General features: G+C 32.8%; 1 protein-coding gene across 1 annotated transcript; it reads right to left on the bottom strand.

The window, feature by feature from the left end:
- Positions 1-2,008: 2,008 nt before the first annotated feature.
- Positions 2,009-12,889, bottom strand: LOC149782352 (uncharacterized). Its single transcript, XM_089933732.1, has 5 exons — positions 12,788-12,889; positions 12,299-12,337; positions 10,577-10,701; positions 9,893-10,060; positions 2,009-2,203 (listed from the first exon to the last, which is right to left on the bottom strand). Exons 1-5 carry the CDS (start codon positions 12,835-12,837, stop codon positions 2,118-2,120), a joined length of 468 nt encoding a protein of 155 aa, XP_089789858.1. The 5' UTR covers positions 12,838-12,889; the 3' UTR covers positions 2,009-2,117.
- Between the last annotated feature and the right edge of the window lie 1,060 nt (positions 12,890-13,949).

Here is a 13,949-nt window from a genome sequence, read left to right as displayed (position 1 = left end):
ACAAAAGCAGCGATGAGATGAGGACCTCCAACCGGCATAGTTCTGAGAATCACTAGGTCTTACTTCTAGGTGACTAGTTCATTAGAACGTGACTTTGGAACACTCCTGCCTGTGATATACCAAGTCAGGATTCAAACTATAGTAACCATGTTTGTTTAACAACGGGTCTGTCATGTACAGAGCCTTATTTTCTGTTGGAGGATATATTGTTTCATCAAGAGTGAGAACTGTACTAGTTTGAAAGGGAACAAACATTTACTTTTTCAAGTGTATCAGGTACTGACACAGGGTATTACATTTCCCTTCCTTGCCCATCTGACTTTTTTTGGTACATTTTCTACTTTATTTCAGTCTTTTTTTGGAATAAAAAACAACATAAAGCACAATATTCGTCTTGTACTACAAAGTTCATTTTGTTCTGCTTCTGTCTTGACAATCAAGTTGAAAAGGAACTGGAGAGAGAGAGAGAGAGAGAGAGAGAGAGAGAGAGAGAGAGAGAGAGAGAGAGAGAGAGAGAGAGAGAGAGAACCGGTTCTTAGTTTACCAACTCTTAAGACATCCATGTGAACTGTTATGAGATGGGAATATAATAATCAAGACCTTCGCGCAAAGGGTCTTTTCGTTGCTTGCAATTTAACTGTCAGGCATAACATTTTTTACCCAACGTATATGATTCATAGTTAAATGTAAGCAATGATATGAGGACCTGTGCATCATTGGTGGAACCACAGGGTTTCGTATCATTGCTTAAAAGTGACATGTCATACATGTACTATATAATAACTAGTTATTATGTAGTACATGTATGACAGATCAATTTTAAGCAAAGATGCCAGCCCCTGTGGGTGGGACCGGATTCAAGCAAGTTGTCACAGATGATTACTAATGAAAGAACGAACAGCTCTTTTGGACCAATATGATAAACAATTTTATAAAGATTCCATTTGTTTCTTACCAGTTTGATCCTTTACGTCTTGCCATCTTCCGAGAGTTAGGTGCATTAAGTCTCGAAGCAGTAAAATTCATGTACACACCAAATCACGAGTCACATATACGGCACTATATCAGCCGCAACGGGCTTAAAATAACACACATTCTGCTGGCTTCACCAATTTACCATTTTATAAAAGTATTTCTTTAAAAAAATCATTAATAATTCTAGTAATTATTTTATGAGTCGTATTTATAGGTTTACGAAATTTACAGTGACACTGCACAGAAGCGATGTTCTCATTGGATGTCAAATAATCAGAAGTCACGCGGCTTCTGATTGGCTAAGCGTTTGCACACCAGTCTACAGCTCAAGGAGGGTCGCACATTGTGTGTACAATACACACAGCGTGTACCTTCTGTCATACATTACCGACTTTGTGAGGAATTTTACAATAACGCGGGAAAAATATACATGGTCGATCGGCCACACAAACCCACAACCTGGAGGAAAAGGCCTAAAGAGAAAGAAGCCTCAGATAAATGATCATTAACATCATAGCGAAATCCAGCTTTTAATGCGCAAAAATACAAGATATAATGTATTCTTCTTGAAGTTTGCTTCATTATCAAGCTATCAGATAATAAACAGTTACAATTCCGGACAAAGCCTTTCGTGTCGCTAGGAGTGGTAACCACATTTTAACCTTTCGATTTAAATGCAAACATTTTATAACATTATATTTTGTTGTAAAATCTCAGTTTGATAGGCTCTGAATATTACACTGCATATATATTTTATTTTATCTTGGGAAACTTTAGTGTGTGAATTCAGCGCACATGTGCTCAACGACTTCGAGTGAATTCTTAGGAATGATTACTTTCAGAGAGAGAGAGAGAGAAAGAGAGAGAGAGAGAGAGAGAGAGAGAGAGAGAGAGAGAGAGAGAGAGAGACAGAGAGAGACAGAGACAGAGAGACAGAATATCTTTGACATTATATTTCGGTCTCTGAATATCAGAGTCTACAAATAGTACACTTATAAAGAATTTGTCATCCTATACAAAATATAAGCAACACTTATACGGTGGTTAATCAGTTTATTGAAACAAAGAATTTGGTATGAATCTAGACCCATATGTTGAATCTGATAAGTCCGTTGTTGCACAAAACAGAGATGCTGGATATGTTATGAAATCTTCTTGTTCGGTATAGCTGTTACAAGACGAAGATAGGAGATGAGGAATTCGAACAAAGTTATTTTTCCGTCTTTTCCTAAAATGAGTATAGGATACAAATATATGTTATTTTCAAAGTCAATATTTGTAAGTCAGCTGTAGTCAGTGTGAACAATATATAAATATATATATATATATATATATATATATATATATATATATATATATATATATATATATATATATATATATATATATATATATATATATATATATATATATATATATATATATATATATATATATATATATATATATATATATCTGTATACTCTTTAGCGTTGAAAACTGGATATAAACGAAATCGTTAATCAAAATTCTCGTTCTAGAGCCCTAAGACGTTTTGAAGTTCTGCTGCATACTCTTATATAGGAAACAAACGGATTGCGGGGTAGGAAACTGGTCTAATTTCAGATTAGAATGACAGCATTTCGTGTAAAATGCGACTGTAAAAATGTGCATTGTATATGTTAAACAGCTTTAGATATACAGAAGAACTAGCAGAGTCAGTGGTAATTACAGGTTAGGTTTCATGCTCTAAATGTGAAGATGAACGTACTGTTATACACAGTCAACTAATACAAATACCCTTGGATATAGTGGTTCAAAACTTGAGTCGTACAAATTGACAGCTTATAAATAAATAAAGAGTTATGGAATTTGATAAGATAAGTTGTGTGATAATATTCAAAGACAACAAAATTAGTCTGATTATACAATTGTAGGAATAGCGCATTCTAAATGACCACACAGTAAGAATTAGAAATGCGATGACAAAAAGTTGAAAGTAATCGCGCATTGGTAAAGTACCACACAGAAAGAATGAAAAATGCACTGGTATCAAGTTGTAGTAATTGCCCATTGCCTAAGTAACATATATAAAGAATGGGAATTATTATGATATCACGGTTTAGTAATCGCGCATGTGTCATTTATCACTCACGAAGAAGGAGAAATGCAATGGTATGCGAAGCTGTTTATATGACAGCATTGCGCTTATACTCTTTTAAAAAAGGAACTCGAAAAACATAATCAACAATAAAGAGACATGAACAAACAAAACCACCTGATGAAGAAACCGATTTACGTGATAAACAAATTATTACTAAACAAACTAGATCAACTGACACTCATTCGATCTATATTTGTTGGAACTGTTGAAACCTATGAAAATATTTTGACGATCAGCATAGCAGGAATTAGAGATTTAATAAGAAATGCAGTTCTGATTTAGGTATAAAGGATATTAAAGACGAATATATTTGACATGCGTGCACAGATATATATCTATATATATATATATATATATATATATATATATATATATATATATATATATATATATATATATATATATATATATTAGTAATGCTAATATTAAAATGTATTCTGGTCTAATGTTATTTTACTTGATTCGTCATGGATGGGTTATTTATTAGTATTTGTAATCAGACATTTAGATATGGCTTCAAATCTGACACAAATAATCTCGAGCCATTTAAAAATGTAAACCATAAGAACTTCCGCAATAAATGGCATCATCATAAATGAATGCTACTTTCAAAGTTATATTCAGTTCTTTCGCCAAGGCTCTGCTGTTTTTCTGCACATATCTAAATTGGACTAGTTCATACTTCATGATCGGTATGTGTCATTGTGAAGTGCTCCAAAGTAACATCATCATATATATATACTACAGTGTTTATTTTTTATTTTATTTTAATATATCTTCCTCATCAACAAGTGTTGAAATTTCCGACTGAAATTTTCGAATTGGAAATATGGCTGCAATGTGCCATTATGAGCTCACAGAAGGAGCTGAATCTTTCCACACTGCAGTGTGTTGTTGACTGCTAAAATCTGATGTGAACCCTTAAACTGTGTCTTTACATGGAATTGTCATTTACAAATTGTAATAGCATTTAATCGGAAGCATTACTTTCCATTTTGTTCTTGTTAAATATGTTTGCAATATCAGGACAGTTACTAAAAGTAGAGATGCATTGCATTAATACGGTGCTGAACTTTTGTTCCTTTACAACCTGAAGCAATTTATCAAAGTTTAAAAATTAACGTAAAATTCAAAAATGTAAATATATTGAAGCTCCATTTAGTATTTTCCATTTCTGTTTTCTAATTGTATCTCTGTGTTTTTCTTACTCTTGCACCTTTGTCCCTCTTACATAATTGCTCTGCATTAGGGATTTGTGCTCCAGAACTAACTCTAGCGTCGAGTGTCTTCAATATTGATTCTACCATTTATTTGTCTAGTTTCATAGGATGAATGAAAGTTCTGAAAACTTGCATGTTCAAAGTCTTTATATGTATACGGATTTAATTCGTTCGTGTGGTATAGAACATCTCTCCCTAAAAACAGGTGATTAATGTTGAGGCAATGTTTTTGTGATTGAATATTTTCTAGATGTATTAATCTCGTACATATTACACCTTGTTGTAGTAAAATACATGGTAGGTTGTGTAGTTTGTTCAATTCTTTCTTTGAGCTTATTTGAGAAGACTTTGTATAGGTGCATATATATAGTTGTATTTCCGTTATTTCTTTTACTATGTTCTAAATTTGATACATTACCTTGCAGTGTATCTTCACCTATTTGTAGCTTTCAGAAAAGCAGAACAAGATTCATGGTTTTTTGTTATAGAAATATATTGTATCTTTTAATACATTTCCATAATGCCATTTATTACCTTCCTAGGACATCGTGTCGACTGTTGTTCCGTGTTCACCTCTTCACCATATTGCTATACAAGTTTATTTGAGGTATTATATATTCCTATTTCTTTTAATATGATGTAAGTTTTAATGCTTTATGGTCTATTACACCGTGTTCTACTGATGTTCCATGCCAGAGGATAGTCATGCGGAATCGAAGGCTTTGACCTAGATTACTAAGCAAACAAATCACTATCATCATACTACTCGTACAAATACACGTACCCGGTTATGATTTGCATGAATACCGACGTGGTGAACAAAACAATAAATATTACTGGAATTGTATTACATACATTAACCACCCACATATGGGACGTTTTGAGTCAGGCCAATATTATTGACTGTAACTCTTTTGCGTATGTGAAGATTCATTACCTGTGAAACTAAAATGCCCCTGAAGAAATACGATTACTAAACCCTACAATATCGCCCAAAACATGTTGTTTTCCTTGTGTGGCTGTATGTTATATTGACTGTGCCAGAGATTATGTGATATTATATATGAAACAATTACACAACAAAAAGTGTTTGTGCTTAATTATTGTCCGTAATTGAGGGTTGTGCCTACCTGATTGTGCCTTGAGTGTAAGATGTAAACAAGATATGTTTTGTTAAATTTCTATTTCAAAAGGTCTCTTTGTACCATACCAAGTGAAACTTGAATTTGAAGAGATCTGGTAAGCAACAATTAATTTCAGTTTAATATCAATCTATGGTACTAAGCGATTAGTCTTTATACTTGAGTTTAAGTATCATTTCAGAGGAATTATTTATTTAAATTATTTGCTGTAATTACAAGGTGCTCATTGACGTTTTGGGTTAAGCCACTACTTGGGTATTATTGAAGTCTCCTCCAAAGACTATCTGATCACATTATTGTGGTACATCATGACAGTAAATACTCTCGCACATCATAGAACATTTAGGAATTTGTAAGGATTTAATTCGGAATACTGTGAGTGTCTTTCGAATTTTAAAATTTGTATTTTAGGGAACTAAAGTTTTAGTCAAGTTAATAAGGCTTGCTACTTTTGCTTCCTTCTGATATATGCTTTATGATTAACAGTAAACTAAACTGCAGGACTTGTGTCTGTCTGTGTATTTGTCTGTCTGTCTGTATGTATGTATGTATGTATGTATGTATGTATGTATGTATGTATGTATATATATATATATATATATATATATATATATATATATATATATATATATATATATATATATATATATATATATATATATATATATATATATATATATGTATGTATGTATCTATGTATGTATGTTACATTTGAACAAAATTGTTTTTCTGTGATTATTGTGAATTTATTCGAATAAGTTCTGGAGAAAGCCATCGTGACCCATCAAGTATGCTGGCACATCAATACATTCCAGGACATGACATTCATTCGAATCATTCATTATCTTTTGGCTTTTAAGGATTAGTTTACATTTTATTCACAATATTGTAAGTTCCTCTTAAAGTTTCATTTTATGACAAATCGAATTAAATTCTTTGTTCAATGTTAGGAAATCGTTGGTTAACTTATTTCTTTTAGTTCGTTTCAGACCATAATTAGACTGAAAACCTCATTTTTTTAGATGGCCCTAAAACAGTAGTGCATATTTTGGAGAGCTTGCATTAGATGTTACTGTGTTAGAAACCATTTAGCTATGTATCACACTTTCAATGAAATTTAGGACGTAATCAATGCATAGATGCATGGTTTACGTAACATGGTCTCTGAGGCAGAAGATGCTATTGCGAATAGTGTAAAGCACGTTTGCGAGCGTTACGTGTTGGTCTGACTGCTCGACTATGCTTTAAATGAAATAAGCTCTTGTAATCAACTTTTCCGACCATGTGTACCTTTTCGCGTGTGTTGTCGCCTGAGCAGGCAATGATGCACCAAAGCCTATGATTGTGGAAACACCTGACGATTTTGCTGAGGACAAAATAAAGGAGTCATTAACATGATAGCCAGGATAGAAGCGATTGCAGTTTGTGATCTTGTTTAAGTAGAAATAATACTACAAACATTTTTCAGTTAGAAAATGATGTTTCAGTGCATATAACACGCCACCTGGGATGACACTCATGCAACTACTACGACGACGTGGAATACGAGTAATAAGCTGAATGAGAAAAATCAACATACTTGCAATGTCATGACCGTTTCCAGGGGCGCAATTGTTGACCGTGTAGAAACTTTGTGAAATAGCACCAGAATATTACATAATAGTTATACACGTGACATGCGAGACGAAATATCAAATGTGATAGGCGATAAACGAGAGCGTCGATGCCGTACAACAGCGATCAACACAACTGCTGACGCCGAGAAAGAACCACAGTTGCAAATCCATGAGATAGAATTACATACACGTCGTGATGATTTATATGGTCATTGGACAATTTTCCAAAACAAAAAAGATCCCGTTAAAGACGCGATGAACCTCCATTCTAGAATGGACAACTCAGTGGTTAGAATGAGATTCTTTCCATGTCAATTTGATTATACTGCCTAACCATGAGAATGATGATGTTTTTATAGGTATACGACCGTGAATGAAATGGGTGCTCGTGTGATCTTAAATCGCAAGGACAACAAGACAATCAATGTGGAAATGGACAAATCTTTTGGAAAGCTTCTAAAAATGTTAGACAAGTTTGCAACTTAGGATCAAGATTAGAGTATGGACATATGCATATTATCTGTTAAGGTGTTTGGGAGGGGTCCAGTTAAATTTAAATGCCAGCGTGTACTGCGCGGCTAGCAGCAATCATCGTGAAAAATTATCACAATTCTAAAAATAAATAAAAACATAAATTAATAAATATAATATATATATATATATATATATATATATATATATATATATATATATATATATATATATATATATATATATATATATATATATATATATATATATATATATATATATATATATATATATATATATATATATATATATATATATATATATCCATTTGTGCACATTCTTGTAGCACCCAAGGTTCGATTCGCTGTCTCAACTCATTTTGTGTTCGTCGGTCTTGCGTAAAGATATTAGTTATATAGTTCTCTGTAATTATTACTATTGATGCTATGTTAGTACTCTTAGAACGTTCTCTCATATTTACTTGTAAGAAGTATAGAAGCATGGACGTAGATATATTGTTTGAAGAACAATATTAGAACTTGCAATTTTGTGAAATTTGCAGTATTTTTCTGGCGATTTCGCTTTCCTTGGATTAGATTGTATAATCAAAAATTTATGTATTCTCCAGAAGTCAGCTAGTTGTTATTTTCTTTAGATAATCAATTTGCGTACTTCAGTATTTGATCAGGTGGTATCCTTTGTGCTATTAAAAAATAAATTACAAAATGAGAAAATTGGAATACTTTTAGTTTGATGTGTTCAATATCCGCGATTGGTTGTAAATTTATTATGTTTTAAACATTTTTATTACAAACATTATGTAACCGTGTGCTTGAGATGATTGTAATAATGCTCTCTAAATTGTGTTACGTACACCATTGTTCGCATTTCCTGTTTGAATATTTATAGAAAATGACTTCACATACTTTCGTCCTGCCAAGTCTAACCGGTTTCTTTTATAACGTGTTGTGCACACTAACTGGTCTCACGTTGCTTATCAGTAACATTCGATTATAATAGTTATCTCACTGAAGACATAAATCAAAAACTAAAATAATATCGAAACCACCTATCAAAGCGTATGATTTTGTTAGGTCCTTCATACTGACTTCTTTCAGTTATTACCTTTTTGTTTTAATATCTCCGGTTTGGCATTTTAAAACCTTTTTAATGTTTAGCTATTTGTTATCTATGTTCAACCTTACATGCTTTTCTTTTATTATTTTAGTCAACGTTTATTTTCTCGTTGTTCCGTAGCCTTATACTTTTCTTCCTTTTATTGTTCCTACCTTTCATTTATGTTGCAAGAAAGATTAGGCATAAATGCAAGCAATGACCTAGATAACGTAAACACAAGTTAACATTAGGTTTACGTTATTAATTGCCATGCTTTAATCATGCTTCGGATGAACTAAACATCATTTTACGACCATATTTAAATCTAAATTTGGCACAATGTCAGAAGTATAATTCATTAAAAAAAATAGCCTAAGAAATGAATTAAAGATAAGCTCCACAATTTGTCAAATATAAAAACATAAATAAATTTAATCAAGTTGATAGATGATGCAAACCTTGGTCATATAGTACAGCAAAATGAGATGGGGGATGAACAGAACAAATTATAGGCTAAGATAAATAAAGAAAGTATATAGATACAAAGTACTTTAGCGAAAAACCGAAAATAAATGTACCAAAAAGAAAATCTCAAATTAACTAACTTGAAAAAATATATTTTTAGAAATGATGAAAGACAAATACGAAAAATCATGTCGTCTACAATAAAAAATGAGTTGTAAATTGTTAGCTTTTGAAAATTAGTTCTCTTTCGTGGTATGGAATGTAGGATGGTAATCTTTGAAAATAAAAATGAGTTGTTTTGCAGGTATGTTGTGGTGAGACAGCAAATACAAACTATATACTACTGTTTTTTCGAAAAGTCTTGTCTACGATTGCCAACACATTTAGAAAAATACCAGTAATTTTTGGTTGCTCACATTAATTTTATCGTTACACCTGCAAAATATTATATAGCAAAAATTAATTTTGCGACTATATTTGGATAGATATATCATGTATTTGAAGTTTCATCTGCCAAACACTGCAGGGCCAAACACTCATTACCCCATTTCTTTTCATTATACTCCAGTATATGTTTGCAAATTACTTTTTAGCATTCTTCACTGGTGGAGGAAACTTCATGTCATGCCCTTACATGCATTTACGATGTTTTGGGTGTGAATGAATCTTACCTAGTCTACGTGCATTTATCTATGAAAAAAGATAATTAGTGTATGCTTTCTAATTTCTGTATAATTTACTTACTGACTGCGGAATCAATAGTATTGAACGTCGCTATAATATCGGGTAATGTAATAGCATCATTATTATCCGTGTCAAAAGCTTGAAATATCCTGATGGAGGTCGCGCCATCAAATATCCCGAGTGCAGCATCTACGGTGATCCACTCGGCCCTTGAGATGGAGTTATCACCTGGTATATACAATATAACCATTTAGGAATATAAACGAATAATTTGTGCAGTAAGTGGTTATGTTATATAAGTTTTTGTATATACATTGCTTTGATATATGAATGCCCCAACTTTATGTACTTATCATAGTACATTGTTTCCAAGAGAAACAACTGCTCTTTTTAAACATAAAAAATATGGCTCTATTCCCATTACCGTCCCAACAGTGTTAGTGTGTTACAGAATGCGTTCGTACCTACCACAATGTAGTCCCATTAGTCGTGCGAATGTTTCTGATGAGCGATTTCCTGGTACTAGCGTAATAAATTTGGCAAAGTGTATCTGTGCAGATGAGTATCTTTACTGTCAATCACAACCATGTAGTCGTGCAACTGTTTTAAGATAGGTCTTTGAATTATCCAAATATTACATTTGTGGCAAAGTCTGAATGTGCAGACAGATAGCAATTATGTCATTTGATAAAATTGTTTTCAATTAATAGATGCTACTAATGAAAGGAACATTGTTTTATGTACCGTTGAAATCTTTATCCAGGACATCGTTCATGAATTCATCAAGATTGATATTGCCATCCTTCTGTGTGCGATCCGTCAGTACAAACAGTTTTGCTAGCTTGGTTTGTATATCATAGTCGAACGTACTGTAACAACAAATATATTCCTTGGAATTCTGAATTATTATGACATGGGAATTGATGTATCTTTATTTATGTTTCAGTATCGCATAGTATGGCCAAAATTCAGTAAGAGAGTATCTACGCTGCCTTAACAAAACAGGGCCAGAATTGAGGGTGATCAAGACAGTTTGCTCCCATCACCTCTGAACTAGATAGTCATTAATGTACTGATTTGAATTAAAACCCATCGTATCAACAATTCATATGCAACAGTATGAGCCATCACCGTCTTTTGAAGCTTTTCATTCTTCAAGACTGAAATCCCAACTTGCAGATTGTGCCGGTATTATACATAGTGACTGAGTTCAGCAGTGGAAACACGCGTAGGTCGATACCGAAGGAAAACAACCACCTCTTTAAACCATGAAAATAAGGAAATTTAACGTCTGAAAATGAGTGCATATATCCATGTGCCTAACTAAAACATTACAATTGTCCCTTGTTTATGACTGGAATGGCAAGGTACTGTAGGGATTATAAACTGGTCAGCTGTTTCAAAATGTTTCATAATAAGAAAGCCTTTTGAAAACTACACGCATATCTTTTTCGCACAAACGTCGTCCACAGTCCTTTGGACTGAGTTCGTGCCACTGAATGGGAAATCTGCTTTAGGTTATGCTCTTTAAATAATTTCGATACATTATCACCCGTATAGACGAACTAATATAATCTAAACCTGGCTTAGACGAATTTGACCCTCTTTTTGGTCTCTTTTAACCAACCAACGATATCTACATCTGCTGGACACAAATTGGACATGCGTAATAATTCTCTTTCTATCAGTCAAAGGAATCTACTTCTGATATCAACGAAGTGGTCTCACTCACCAATATCTCTCAATCGAACAACCAGAAAGTAAAAATAAAGAATTGTTGAACGTGAAAGCACCAGTATATCCAAAACATGCCAATAGCTTAAGAACAGAATTATACAGTGTAATACTAAATTATTGTAAATAGTTCTATATCAGTTCCGAGGAAACGTTATTAAAAGTGCAAAAACTGATTTTAGATTTCAATAATATATGAATGCGAGCACATAAATTATATGAAATTAAGAACTGTAGAACTACTTGTGTGTTAATTGTTTTCGAGGTATTACGGAAGGTAATGTAATATTTAGCCGTGTTTACAAAATTAAAACTCCCAGTAATAATGACTTTATGTTTAAAGATGCTGAAACAATTAGTTGAAGATCTAGCTTACTTTATAATCTAAAATAAACTTACACATGCGCGCGCACACATACATTTACATTTAATTGTTCTGAAAACATAAGTATAGGTAACTGTCAGATTCCTGTGCCTTTCTTCTAAATAATTCACCCTACTTATAAGCTACATACTTGTTTTGCTGATATGTTTAATGTCATGTTCTCATAATCGTAAATACTGGTGAAATTATTTAACCTCCGACTATAGTGAAATTAAGTATCCACGAGTCAAAGTAGTTTGTTTTCGATATCTGTTAATGTAAATAATTTTATACAAGATTGTAATTATTAATCATAAAAAAGATAAAGGATAAAGTGATGAAGAGACATGAACGTGGAGGAACTTTACCTCGGCTGTCCGTACGTAATACCTTGCTTTATAAATAGTCTGAAATGGCAGAAATATAGAATTTCTAAGACACGGTTAAGACTATAAACAAAATCATTTTCTTTTAGGCTCTATTCTTGTAGATTTTACAATCTCCAAACCATTCCACTGAAATTTAAGAGTTTTTGGCATTCTAACTCAAATATAACGAATTCTGAAATTTAAGAGTGTGGTTTTGGCATGTATAAAATTTATCCAACCCGACATAATACGTTTCCTAATTTAAGACCTTGTTTCTGGTATCTACGAAACGCCATCCAACCACAAAATAATAAATTGCTAAATGTAAGGTCTTTTATTTGCCCGTAGAGTACGACCTGCACAAAGATTCGTATTGTTTGTATGTTACGATTAACTCTTCTATTCTCACGAAATAATGAAATTATTCTGACATTAAATATATTTTAAAAAGAGCGAACCTAGCCCATTCCCCAGCAATAATCAACTTACATGCAGAAAAATAAGGCAGCAAGTAGCCCCGAGCTCTTCTCCATCTGCATGCGACAAGAGATAATACAATCCAAATTACCACAAGACAACTGTAATGAACTCTCATTATATACAGTCTACTTGGCAGTAGTAATTATATAAACAAGAAAAAGGCGTAGAAAATAATATATCTACCGAAATGATTGATAATAGTCATCGCTCTAACAATGTAATTTACAAAATATATATTAAATGGTAACACTAATTAATCAAGATACCAGTCCCAAAACACTATAAGCACTATAAACGATAAAAACTAAAGAAGTACAATTCCAAACTTTATCGCCTAAGTAAATTATCAATATCATAAATGTATGAGTCTCAACTTTAAGCAAAAAACTGTAAATTCTTAGATAGTCCGGATACATCTTGAAAACACTGTCGCTTTTCCGTACAATGTTTATTGTGCATTGCAGCTACAGGTGCTTTGGAGGGTGATTAAAACAGAAGACATTGGTTCACCCAATATGGTTTGCTGCGACCCTTTTCTAAGCACTTGAATGCATCTATTGCGGATAGCCATATTTCTAGGATATTGAACCGTAACGCTGACGTTGTTTCGTTGTTTGCACTTTCTACTTTTTTGCTCTGTGTACGTTATGTTCAGTAATGTATGTAACAAATTACGATGTACAAATAAAGGTTTGGATATTTGTTCTTCAATAAATTATTAAAACACGCTTGTACATTGATGTATACGTTCTGGTTCCAGCTGGAATTTATTCTCTGTTGATAGCTTCAAGATATTTTATTGCCAAAATGTTGTATTATACAAGGAAAAAGACTGGATACAACCTTCGTGATCCCCTCAGTTGTGGAATTGCATATCACCATATATTAAATTATACTTTTGTGTAAATGTATGTATGTATGTATATGAGTGCATGTTTGTGCATGTGTGTGCATGTATGTGTCTGTATGTGTGTATGTATGTATATGTGTGTATGTGCGTGCATGTGTTTGTGTGTATGTGCGTGTATGTGTATGTGAGTGTGAGAGTGAGAGAGAGATGGTGGTGGCGGTTTTCAATGGTCAGTTTGGTAAAACATGTAATTAATTTCTAAGATCATTATAGATTATTTACAAAGCAGATCAATGAATTGATGACTCTTTGACATTATAC

This window comes from Sinohyriopsis cumingii, chromosome 15 (assembly GCF_028554795.1).
Source record: "Sinohyriopsis cumingii isolate HCF-2022 chromosome 15, ASM2855479v2, whole genome shotgun sequence".
Classification (NCBI taxonomy): Eukaryota; Metazoa; Mollusca; class Bivalvia; order Unionida; family Unionidae; genus Sinohyriopsis; species Sinohyriopsis cumingii.
This window is presented reverse-complemented; position numbering and strand designations above follow the sequence as displayed.

Excerpts from the sequence above, each read along its gene's own strand:
- LOC149782352 (XM_089933732.1), bottom strand. The coding sequence starts at position 12,837 with ATGCAGATGGAGAAGAGCTCGGGGCTACTTGCTGCCTTATTTTTCTGC. Across the intron at positions 12,338-12,787 it reads GCTGCCTTATTTTTCTGCAT|ACTATTTATAAAGCAAGGTA; the intron begins GTAAGTTGATTA and ends CTGCCATTTCAG. Across the intron at positions 2,204-9,892 it reads TACTATTGATTCCGCAGTCA|GAAAAGACGGAAAAATAACT; the intron begins GTAAGTAAATTA and ends TACTCATTTTAG.